A 13,616-nucleotide genomic window follows, 5' to 3' on the forward strand; every position below is an offset into this window, starting at 1 on the left:
ACAGATAATCATCTGAGAAGCAAATATGATTGTCTAATTACGGAGTTAAGTATCTCCTGAAGCAGTTTCAATTAATATCTTTTTCTCCTGTAGGACTAATTTGCTCCAACATTGAGGGGTGAAAGGGGGGAAGGTTCTTGTAGTCTCATGTAAAGAAGCTTTTCTGAAGTGAGGGCAATTTTTTCATTTGTTACAACCTGTTTATCATTTTAGTCCTTTACTTTTTTTCCCCAGTAAGTTTCCCACCTTCTCCTTCTGCATAGAAGGAGGAACAAAAAGTTTGTGTATCCTCTGGGAGGAAAAAAAAAGATAAAGGGAGAAACAAAAGGATAAGCAGCAAAACCCAACCTCCAGTTTGTAATCCTTTTCCTTCTACATAGGTAGTAAATTTAAACGTATTTAGAGGTAATAAATTGATATGATACTCAAAAAAATCTATTATTACAAGACTTGTATCTACTGGTAAGGAAATCAATACTTTTTTGGAAATGACTGAGTTCTTTTAAGATACTAGGCTTGCATTCTGTTTAAGAATTTATTAAATGTTTCCCAAATGTAAAGGATGCAACTTATTAAGCAAATTTTAAACTTTACATGCAAAACAGAATGTTTCTTTCTTATTGAAGTCATTAGCTATTGGTAGCCTAAATGTTAAAGAGCAAATGAATCTCATTAGAAAACTACTAATTAAAATTTTTATCAGAATTCAAAATATTGAACTGACAAACAACTAGAAAGGCACTTTCATCTCAGTCTGAAGAGAAAGGATAAGCATGAAAAGCCCTATGCCAAGTGAGATGCCCTTCTTTGGAGGTTTCTATAATTGATTTTGATTCTTTTCTTCTAGGTTAAATATGAAATGAGGAAGGAGTGTGAATAAAAATATAACTATAATTAATGACTACAAGGCTCTATGGATGCAGAGACAATGTATATCCCTAACTCTGGCACCTTTCCTTGAAAACATGTTAATGGTCTTTAACATTGCTCTTTCTGAAAGAGGAAAGTGAAGGCCCAGGAAACAGATAGACTACAGTATTTTTCTTTTTTTTTTTGGTCACTTCTAAGAGCCTTATTTTTATGCCTACCTCTATATCCTATGTACATGGCTAATTAAATACAACTAGGTCCTCATTGCAATTTCTATATGAAGGTCAACTTACATCTCTTCTGAAGGCATAGACATTATAATAAAAAATATATAACTTCGTTGATTTTGTACTTTTTCATTTTAATTCTAGATCATAGTATTGGTTTTTCAGTAAAAACAATGAAACACTTTGCTATATGTTTTATAACTTTATATACAACTAAACGGAAATTTGGAGTAAATACTCAAAAGAAAAATCATGATAAAATAGCCAGAGTATTTTTATGTAAATGAAAAATAGCCATTTTTACCACAGAAGAATTTTATGTTGTTTTATTAGAAACAAAAAAGGATTTTAAAAAACTCTCCATATCTAGATATTAATTTTACCATTTCAATTATTTTATACAATTTGTGAGTTGGAAACAATGAAATTTAATACCTCCATCATTTAGAATAAATTTCAATATACTACCTGAGAATTTTAAATAAAATTTTTCTATTCAGATCTCAATAATATGTAGGTCTGTTTCAAGATACTGAAGCCTATATTTAATATTCAAATTTCAAGCAATGTAAAGAAATATAAATGGAAACCTAAAATCATCCCAGTTGAGCAAGTTTCAAATCACCAACAACATTCTTAAAGTGATCTGATAAAAATAATCAATTTCAATCTGCTTCATTCAAACTTAAATCAGAAAAGACAAATTCAATTCTTCAACAAAAGGAAACTTTAATTGAAGTTTTGCTATTATATATTTTAAATCCAAGTTATTTTTAAAGTCAAACAAAAATAAAGATAAAAGGTGACTATTTTAATATGAACTAAACATTTTACAGATAAAACACTTACCCAATCATCACTGTTTCTTTATGAATGTCAGCTTCTGCTCCATTTATAACTGACTCTTGATTTTTCTCATTTTCTCTTTCAGTGACATCACTTGCAAAACCCAACAAGGCTCGTACCCGTTTTGATTTTACATCTAGTATGGTATCCGTGTAACCAACTTCCTGCAGATACCTGTGTAAAGAGGATTTTTACAATTATTCATAAGATCTCAATATTATAACCTAATCTTTAAATTCACTGCTTGTAATAAGCCCAACACAGTATAGTACTATCCTAACAAAACATGCTAATAAACTATCATCCAGCTGCAGATGGGGCTGGCTCTTACAGTACCAGCCTCTAGGGTCACTGAGAAAATCAAAGAACGTAGTAGATAGAATATGTACAATACACTATTCATTACGTTTATCATAACAAGACTTTGTTCCTTAACATACCTAATAGCTTCATTCACTACTACACTGATAGGGAAGATAGTAGGTATCTTTTAGATGCTGAAGTAGGATAGTTATACAAAATAAGACAAGTTTTTGTGTCAGGAGACCAAGTTGAAATCTTTGCTTTAACAATAATTTTATAACAACATGGATACACATGTAATTTACCCTCCTCTCCCTCAGTTTTCTCATTTGTAAAATGGGAATACTACTTGTATTACCTATCCCACAAAGTTGTTATGAAAATGCTTTATAAACCTTAAAGTGCTACAGAAACACAACCTATTATTATTATTACTACTGAATTACTGTTTGAGGACCTGAGATGAAGCTCTAAACTTCAATAGTTCCTTACATATTTACAGCGTAAAGCATCACTGAAGTCCCCTCTAAAAGGCAAGTGACGTAAGAATAGGGACAAACCCTCAAAAAGTTTCCTAGACCCAATAATATCTAAGTGGATAAATCACAAGGGAAAATTTCATTATCTAAAACTTTGTTACAAGAAGAAGAATATATAATAAAGATGTCAAAAATTCCACTGAAGATATCTGTCTGAACAAGAGGCAGGATACCCCACATCCCTACTATCATCCCAAATTAAATAATGATCAAGAAATCCAAAGAGAAGCTATAATAAGTAACTTTGTCCACTCCAGGAATGCACAAGAGGTAAGCCAGAAGCCTAAGGGCAATGGAAAAGGAAAGACCAACTAGCACAAGTAGAGTAGCTTCCCAATTCAAAGAGACTACTAGGGACATATGTTGCCTGTAACACTTGGGGTACAGAGGCAGAAAGAATGAAGGGTGGTCACAAGAAAAGTTTACAGTAGAAACCTTGAAAACTCCAGGGAGCAGCACTGGACAGTGACCAGTACACAGAGCAGCAGTGCTCAAAATAGGACACCCTAGTCCCAAGAACTTCAAGGTCCCTCCTACCCTATCTTGTTATGTCATTGAAAGCCCTAAAAATGCAACAATACAAACCTCAAAAATCTAAGTACACTTAACCTTAGACATGGAGGTCAGCATAGGAACCCAAGGGACTAAGCAGGGCCAACTATCACATCCAAAAGCACAGTAGGGGGCAGAGCTTGGCCTTGACACAAAGCTCCAATTCAGAAACTAAGGCTAAGGGAACTAAATTAAAGGAAGGAGGAAAAGAGGGAAAGAAGAAAGGAAGGAGGGAGGGAGGAAGAAAAGGAAGTAAGGAGATACCAAGCAGTATATTGCAAATCTAAATATTTGCCCCAAAGAAGACATCAGTAATTTTACAACTACAAGCAGAGGCTCAGAGGAAAAAATAGATTTTTTCCAAAAGGACTACTTGAATACCTAGAATGACAAAAAGGCCAACAAGTAAAATGAATGAACAAATAAAATCTTTGGCAGAATTTGAAGAATAAGTAGCTTAGAGGACAAAGTGGCAAACCTTACCCAAGTATGTCCCTAAAAAACAGAGTAGACCAAACACAAATCAATGGTTCCACAACACATCAAGTAATATTAAAGCAAAAAATGTTAAACTGAATAAAATCTAAGAAATCTGATATAAAAAACTCACCAGAAAAAACAAGTAAAGGAGAAATAATTTAATAATCACTAGGCTCTCTGAAAATTATGATTAAAAAAAAACCTGAATACTATGTTTTAAAAAATCATATACACAAAACTGTCCCAATCTATTAGAACCTAAGGACAAAGTGTTGATTGAAAGAACCCAATTATTTCATGAAAGGAACTTGAAAAAGTAAAGTCTCAGGAATGTCACAGCCAAAATCTGTAGCTCCCAAATTAAAGAAAAAAAATACTGCACACAAGTAGAAAGAAACAGTTCAAGTATTAAGAGACAGTCAAAACCATACAAGATGTGGAAACTTCTATAATAAATGAGAGGAGAAACTAGAATACAATATTACAAAAGATACAGGTTAACGACCAAGAATAACTTACCCTGAAAAGCTGAGCATAAGCCTACAAGAGGGGAAATGGATTTTTAATGAAATAGATCATTCTCAAGCATTTCTGATTAAAAGACGAGAGCTGAGTAGCATCTTTAAAATAAATGCATGAAAGTTAAGAAAAAAGTTAAATTTATTTGAGCAATTAGAAGGAGCTCTATGATGATGATATGTTAATATCCTCATGGGAGAGGCAGCTAGGTGGCGCAGTGGATAGAGCACCAGCCCTGGAGTCAGGAGTACCTGAGTTTAAATCCAGCCTCAGACACATAACACTTATTAGCTGTGTGACCCTGGGCAAGTCACTTAACCCCAATTGCCTCATCAAAAAACAAAACAAAACAAAACAAAAATATCCTCATGGGAGAAAAGAAACTAATGTTTCCTTCAGAATTTTAATGTCTTAAAATGGTATTAAGGGAATTAAATTTTTTAAAAAGAGAGGTTGTGGAGGTGGAGAGGTTCTGTTCTGAGGACATCATGATAGAAAATACAAAAGAGAGAAGGGAAGAGAAAACACACTCCTGAAGAAAATCCAGGAAAAAGTGGTATAACTTGATAATTCTCATAATTAGAATGTGTAAGAATAGTATACAAAGGGGCAGCTAGGTGGTGCAGTGGATAAGGCACCGGCCCTGGATTCAGGAGGACCTGAGTTCAAATCCAGCCTCAGACACTTAATACTTACTAGCTGTATGATCCTGGGCAAGTCACTTAACCCCAATTGCCTCACCAAAAAAACAAACAAAAAAAAAAGAATAGTATACAAAAACAGTAAAGGTGAGGAACATAAGTATCAGATGAACCTCACTCTTACCTATAAGAAACAAAGGAGGGTTGAACATACACACGCAGTTTGTCATTAAGTTTGTACTCAATGGTACCATTATTCTCCCTCCTTGAAATTATTCCATTATCTCTATCCCATTTTACTATAATTATCATGACTAGTATTTTATCCATATTTCAAGTGAGAATGTGTTCACATTCTTCTAACCATCTACCATAATTATTTTCCATCTATAATTCATTCTGGTACACAAGCATAAAGTATTTTGCTGAATGTAGTCAACACTATTAACTTCAAGCACTAGCATCCTGCTAGACTTTTCTCTTTAATAGTCTTGTAGGTTTTCTCATAATATGGTTCTTAAGCTTTAGCTTCCAGTTGAATTTGCTCTTCTATATCAAGATTATTCCTTAAAACAATTAAGTCAATTCTTATCCTTCACCTTGCCTATAATTTTCCTATTATCTGACTCCACTGCAAATGGAATACATTAATTATAAAATTTTTAACATTTTTTTTCCTGGTAATGCTATTAATTCTGGAGAAGGAATATGTACTCCCAGTAACTAATTAACACCTAAAGGAAAACAAGTACTACTACAGAAAAAAAGCTCAATATAAATTAAAGAACATATGAGCTAAGTCATTAACTTTATTTTATAAAAGTTGGCATAGCAATGAGGATTACATGACTTGCCCAGGGTCACACAGCTAGTAAGTGTTAAGTGTCTGAGGCCGGATTTGAACTTAGGTCGACCTGAATCCAAGGCCAGTGCTTTATCCACTGCAACACCTAGCTGCCCCCGGCATAGCAACTTTTAAAACATAGTTTTAAAATACAAATAAGAATTAAATTATTAATAACTTATATTATTAAATCCAAATACACACACACACACACACACACACACACACACACAAAAGAGAATTTCAAGAAAGTTTTTAATGGTTTCTTCTCTTTCTCAATTTACAACATTAAACATAGACTACTTACTGCCTGAGCAGCTGTCTCCCTTGTTTCCACATTAATTGGCTGTTTTGTTGTGGTTGCACCTCTGTTTCATTGCCTTCATCTGGAAAACATTAAATCACAATAAAACTGACTTCTTTTATATTTCAAAGAATGTCTCTATATAAACAGTAAAATTTATAAGGTCAAGAATATAAACCAACAAGATACTTTTAAAGATAGATGTAAAATCTATTTTAACACCTGGTTTCCATCATTCAACTCTAATATAAAATTTATTATTGTTGTTCAACTCTCCTGACAGCAGCAGATCTGCAAGAGACTTCTTCCCTATCTTAAGCTGGACTAGAGATTTACTTCCACCAGAATGAACACTTCACCAAAACAAATTACATGAATTGTATCAAAAATGCTTGGTGGGGCAGCTAGATGGCGCAGTGGTTAAAGCACCGGCCCTGGAGTCAGGAGTACCTGAGTTCAAATCCGGCCTCAGACACTTAACACTTACTAGCTGTGTGATCCTGGGCAAGTCACTTAACCCCCATTGCCCTGCAAAAAAAAAAAAAAAATGCTTGGCTGGCCTGACAATTTACTTTTTTCTTTTTTTGGTTTGTGGGGCAATGAAGGTTAAGTGATTTGCCCAGGGTCACACAGCTAGTTAAGTGTCAAGTGTCTGAGGTGGGATTTGAACTCAGGTCCTCCTGAATCCAGGGCCAGTGCTTAATCCACTGTGCCACCTAGCTTCCCCATGACAATTTACTTTCAACAAGACAAAAACCACCAAATTAAAAGCCTAGTAGTAGACAACCCAATTTGGAAAACAAATTAGAAAAAGATGACCAATATCATATGCTTTCAATCCAAACACATCATGTCAGTAAACTGTCAATTTGAAATAAAAAGCATCACTTTCAAGATGATCCCTGAGGAAACATTTATCCACTTTATGACCTGTATTCAACATTAGGCAACTACCATTTTTTAAAATTTTCTTTTTTGATCATCAAGGCAATTTTTTTTTTGGAGAGGCAATTGGGGTTAAGTGACTTGCCCAGGGTCACATAGCTAGTAAGTGTCAAGTGTCTGAGGCCAGATTTGAACTCAGGTCCCTCCTGACTCCAGGGCCAGTGCTCTATCCACTGCACCACCTAGCTGCCTCCATCAAGGCAATTATTAACAAACATAAAACACAAAGAATATGAAAGAGGCTTATATGAGTACCTGTTGTTTGTTGTTGGTAGTTGTTTTTCAGTCACATCTGATTCTTCATGACTCCTTTTGGGGTTTTCTTAGCAAAGATACTAGAGTAGCTTGCCATTTCCTTCTCCAGCACATTTTACACAAGAGGAAACTGAGGCAAACAGGGTTAACTGCCTTGCCCAGTGTCACACAACTAATAAATTTCTGAGACAAGATTTAAATTCAGGAAGAACAGTATTCCTAATTCCAGGCCCAGCATCTTATTTACTATGCCACCTAGCTGCTCAAATACCTGTGAACTTTTGTTACATGCAATTTTTTAAAGTATAAATTAAACTTTAACAAGAGAATAGCAAAACATCTCAGTCAGGTGTCCCTGACTATTTATTTTTGCTTTCTTCTATCCTTTAAAAAAGTTTCATTGATGCTTTTAAAAAAGGCATTATGTACCCCTATCCACTAATTTATTAGCCATAGCCACACACATATAACCTTTCACCACAGAGAAGGCAGACACTTCTTCCCAATAATTTATATATAGTTCAATAAAGCAAATTAATACAAATGCCATTTCTTCTTAGTAGTTCTTGATAAAGAAACCAAAAAACTATTAACCTTAATTGTCTCTATCACTCAAATAAGGATGAACAAGGAAGATTTTTCTATTTAACTTCTGAAAGTTGATCTAATAGTTCACCACATCACCAATATTATAGGCATAAATATATATATAATATATTGTACATATACACATGTATATATATATGCATATATGTGTGTATTTAAAAAAACAGGTAGTTGCTGTCTAATGTTAATGGATATATTCTCTACCCTTGACTGTTATACCTTAATCATCATCATCATCTTCTTCTTCTCTCTCTTATTATGATTATTAGTGTTGTTGTTGTCATTATCACCACATTTCCAGCCATCCAAATTCACAACCTGAGTTAAATTAAGAATCAGACTTTTTTTCATTTAAAATGGTTTTAGTGGTGCCACTAAGCATTTAGGTGCTTTTTCATTTGCTGCAAATATAAATACTGATATGATTTTATTATCCTCTATTTTTATACTTTGATTTAGATTTATCTAATTATTAGGGATTTGGACATTTATTCCATATGGGTATTGAAAACTTGGATTTCTTCCTTTGAAAATTACCTTTTGACAATTTATCAATTAGGGAATGGCTCTTTTTTTCATAAAGTTAAATCACTTCCTTACCTATCTTGGAAATGAGACCTTTATATCACAGAAAGATTCTGTAAATATCCCCTCCCCACCCCCTTCTTCTAATTTTAACTACATTGGTTTTGTTTGTGCAAAAACTTTCTATATAGGGGCAGCTAGGTGGCACAATGGATAAAGCATTGGCCGTGGATTCAGGAGGACCTGAGTTCAAATCCAACCTCAGGCACATGACACTTACTAGCTGTGTGGCCCTGGGCAAGTCACTTAACCCTCAATGCCCTGCCAATAAAAATAAATAAATAAACAATTTTCTATATTAAAAAAGTTTGCATTTTGTCTTCTCTGCTGCTCTCTCTCCTTTTTTTGGGTCATGAACTCTTTTAGCCATAAATCTGAATGGCAATTTCTTCCCTTTTCCTCTAATTTGTTTATGATGTCATCTTTTTCTTTTGTATTTGTCATATATCCATTTGGGGCTTATCTTGGGACATGGTATGATGTGTTATACTAAATCATGGGTTCTTAACATGTTGATTAAAAAAAATCTATGATCTTTAAAAAAATATTTTTGATAATTCTATTTAAATATAGTTGATTTGCTTTGTAAGCCTATGCATTTTATTTTAAATATTTAAAAATATTATACCAAAGAGAGGTACAAAGGGTTCACCAGACTACCAAAGCAGTCTATGACATAAAAAAAGGTTGATAATCCCAGATATAAACATAATTTCTGCCAGCGCCTTTTCTATTTTCCTAGCAATTTTTGTTAAAATGAGCCCTTGCCCTAAGGAGCTATGGTCTGAATTTATCAAACAGTATTCTATGTGCATCTCATTCTATGTGTTACATACCTATTTTGTTTTATTGGTCAACTCTTTTTTCAATCAGTACCAAATCATCAGGATGGTTACTACTTTGTAGTATAGTTTTAGATCTGGTACAGCTACACTCCATTTTTTTCCCACTACACCATTAAGATATTTGATATTGGGGGCAGCTGGGTAGCGCAGTGGATAGAGCACCCGCCCTGGATTCTGGAGGACCTGGGTTCAAATCCAGCCTCAGACACTTACTAGCTGTGTGACCCTGGGCAAGTCAATTAACCCCCATTGCCCAGCAAAAAAATATACATATACATATACATATACATATACATATACATATATATATTTGATATTTTGTTCCTCCAGATGAATTCCATTTTCCCCCGACATCTATAAAATATCCCTTTTAATGTGTTTGGTATGTTGATTAAAAAGCAAATCAATTTTGTTAGTATTATCATTTTTTATAATATTAACTTGGTCTTCCCATAAGCAAATTACTATTTCTCTAACTATTTAGGTCTTTATTTCTATAAAAAGTGTTTTGTGCTTGCATTTACATAGGTCCTAGTTTTTTCTATGTAAACTCCCAAATATTTTAGACATTCTCTAATTATTTTGAATGAAATTTATTTTTCTATCTCTTCCTGCTGGATTTTACTGATAATGTACTGCAACTTTGTAGAAGTTATTATTTAAATTAATTTTTAAAATGATTTTGGGTTTTCTAGATAGCGAGCTCTTCAAAAATCAAGAATTTTGTTTTTTATTTGCTTGTGTTTATGTTCTTAATGTTTTATTGCTATGCCTAGTAAAATATTCATAGTAGCACTTTTTGTGGTATCAAAGAATTAGAAACAAAATGAGAGGGCACTGATTTGGGAATGGCTGAATAAACTATGGTATATCAATATGAGAGGATTTTTTTTGACCCACAAGAAATAAAATTGCTAAAGTACCAAAATTTCAAAAAATGAAATTGCTAAAGTAGCAAAAACTACTACTACTGATGGCTCAGAAAATGAAACTGCTTAGCCTAAAGTTTAATGGTATCGAATTTTTAATCAATGAGTTTTGTAACTTTTTGTTGAAATGAGAGCTTTCTTGCTAGCTTCAGAAATAATAAAGGGTAAAGAATACTTTATTTTACTGTGACAGTCAGAGGTATGTGTTTGTTTATTTTTCTGAGAGTCATTACTGTTCACAGTGTGATGCAATCAAGAGAGGATCAGCCTGCATGTCAGAAGACCTGGGTTCAAACCCTGCCTCTGACACCTAACAATACCAATAACAACCAGTATTTCCATAGAGCTTTAAGGACTGCAAAAGAATTTAAATATACAAATAGTGATAGTTGCTATCATTATCAACATTCTGCATATGAAGGAAATGAGACCAAGAGAGTCAAGTTCTTTGACCACAGTCACACAGTTAGTTAGGGGTTTAAGGAGAGCTTCAAATCCCCATTATCATTGCCCCAAGTCCAGTGATTTGATCCACTATGACATGCACAAGACAACCTTCTAAGACTAGAAATGAAATAGGGATCATATCAGTACTGACGTTTCTTCACTGGGAATTCTCCACACTAATGAAAATATAGGTCTAGACAAATAATTGTTTCCCGATGCTTGCAAGGAGCAACAAGGTGGTACAATGAATAGAGCACTGGGCTTGAAATCAGGAAGACTCATCTTTATGAGTTCAAACCTAGCCTCAGACACTTACTCTGGGAAAATCACTTAATTCTGTGTGCCTCAGTTCCTCATCTGTAAATGAACTGGAGAAGGAAATGGCAAATCACTGCAGTATCTTTGCCAAGAAAATACCAAATAGGGTCATGAAGAGTTGGACACAACTGAACAACAACAAAGAAAGAATGTTTGCAATCTTATATACTGGAAAAACCAGTATGTAGGTATGTGTATATACATCTATATCTGCATATATCTATATCAAGATATATATAGAGACACACACATACATAGTTCAAAAGATTATAGTTTCATTTATAAGAAAACTAAGAGTAATCAAACATGACACTTTATGAAAAAAAACTAAAATTTTACAATCCTCAACTAACAAAGTCACTTTAAACCTATAAAAGGCATGGAAAAATTAAGTCTTATATAACAGTGCCTCACCTATACTAGTGTTCATAATTGCCTTTAAATAAGCTATCATACTCTTACCTGAATAAACACATACACACACACACACACAATCTGGAATTTGGATTTTTCTAATCATAAGTTCACACAATGAGGAGGCTTTCAAGCAATTTTTAAGCAATTAAAAATGTTAACATCTGGACATATTTCCCACAGCATTTATTAATCACTTTCACAAAGAAATTATGCTCTTAGCTATCAGCTATCCTATTCCTACTCATCAAGGCTAAGGCTGTACCAATTATAAAAAACAAAGTTTGCTTACTTTGTTTTTTTTGCAAAATTATTTAAATAGTCTCTTATTATATTCCAGAACTTTGAAAAAACAGATTTTAAAAAGATTTGTTACCATTCTTTCATTATCTAAGTAAAAGATGCTTTAAATTATTCATAATGGGAAAACTATTTCATAGATTAGGAAAATCACTTCAGTAATGGTTAAAAATATTTTGTTCCAAGTTTTTCAAAGGGATACAACCTATGCATTTATCACTTGCTGGATTTTATTTTTTAAAGGGAAAAAAAAAGAATTATCTAGTATTGACTAATAAGGGTTGGTTTGTTTGTTTTTTTGGTTTTTTGCTGGGCAATGAGGGTTAAGTGACTTGCCCGGGATCACACAGCTGGTAAGCGTCAAGTGTCTGAGGTTGGATTTGAACTCAGATCCTCCTGAATCCAGGGCAGGTGCTTTATCCACTGTGCCACCTAGCTTCCCCGACTAATAAGTTTTTAATATGTTAGGCAGCCTGATGTAAAAGGAAGGGTGCTGGGTTTCTTATCAGTAGACTTCTGCAACTTATGATCTGTGTGACTTTGACCAACTTACTTAAACTCTGGACCTCACTTTTTTCATCTGTAAAAAGCAGGGGTTTGTCCTTCCAGATCTAATATATGATCCTATAAATATAATCACTTTAAATTATCCAGGTTCATGGGTGTAGTCTTGTCTAACCAACATTTAACAAAGAAGTCTATTGCAAACTTCAGATGGGTAACAATCTTTGATAATCATTGCTTTGATCTTTCTCTCTCATCTAAATTGTAAATTACATGTTTTGATCCAATGAGAGAAGCAAAGGAAAGAAAGAGGTAAATGTTAAACTATAATAGTATCAAGGTTTCAATACAAACCTAATGAATATACCTGAAATAATACACTTGTAATGTGTCCCCTTAAAATAACTTTCTGTGCCACTGAAGATAAATAAAAAGCAGACAACACTCTTTATACCACTACTACTTACTATGAAGATAATGACAACTACTACTAACCAGTATTTGTAGAGTTTGAAGGTCCGCTACAAGAAGAAAACACTCATTTCAATATTCTCTTCTGCTTTAAAATTTTTAGTACAGGCTACTTTAAACTGAGCATCTTAAAATCAGACACCTTGATCATACATGGATGGATGTCTGTGCCATTTGCTACATATGCGTACTGATTTTCCCTAATTAAGTTGTGCTGGAAATGGTCATTATAGATAACACTTAAGACAATAAAGGGAGAAAAGGGAGAAACGCAGAAAAATAAATAAAATATGTGTCAAGAAGGAATCAGATAAAGGAAAAAAATAGTGGGAAGGAATACTAATGAAAGTATCCAGGATGAATTATAGTAATTATCATGAAAATAATGAAAATATTATTATACTTCAGACAGACATTTGTTGTGGGAGCAAAGGATTAGTCTAATAATTAACTTTAAAATGTTTTTAAATTTCTTACCAGAATCGTAACTTGGAGGCTTCATATCTCCCTGATTCAACTCTGTCCCATACTTCAGCTTGTGGTATTTGGCTCTAACAGAGAAATGAGAAAATATAAACCATTTTTAAATATAGTTAAGTGAACTTAGAGATAAGTGGTAGGCATCATCTCTAGCTCCAATTAAACTCTAATGAAACTCAGAAAAAGTTCACATCCATTACAATGGAAGTCAGTCAACAAAAAACTTCTTTTTTGGTGCTAAAACCTAAGGAAACAAACATGAATAAGGCTTGATCTCCAGTCTCAAGCATCTTATAGTCTAGTAGGAGAGTTATGGTAAGCATATAAATAATTATAATATAAAACCAGAATATGAGAAATGCATGAGAGGTGTAAAGTATTAACAATAACAA

General features: G+C 33.5%; 1 protein-coding gene across 1 annotated transcript in view; it reads right to left on the reverse strand.

The window, feature by feature from the left end:
- The window catches only part of STRN (striatin), a 130,510-nt gene that overhangs the window by 78,722 nt on the left and 38,172 nt on the right, over window positions 1–13,616 (reverse strand). The window contains 3 exon segments of the mRNA XM_043983057.1: window positions 1,947–2,117; window positions 6,129–6,207; window positions 13,222–13,295. Coding sequence (XP_043838992.1) covers window positions 1,947–2,117; window positions 6,129–6,207; window positions 13,222–13,295 — 324 coding nt within the window.

Source organism: Dromiciops gliroides, chromosome 2, assembly GCF_019393635.1.
Source record: "Dromiciops gliroides isolate mDroGli1 chromosome 2, mDroGli1.pri, whole genome shotgun sequence".
Classification (NCBI taxonomy): Eukaryota; Metazoa; Chordata; class Mammalia; order Microbiotheria; family Microbiotheriidae; genus Dromiciops; species Dromiciops gliroides.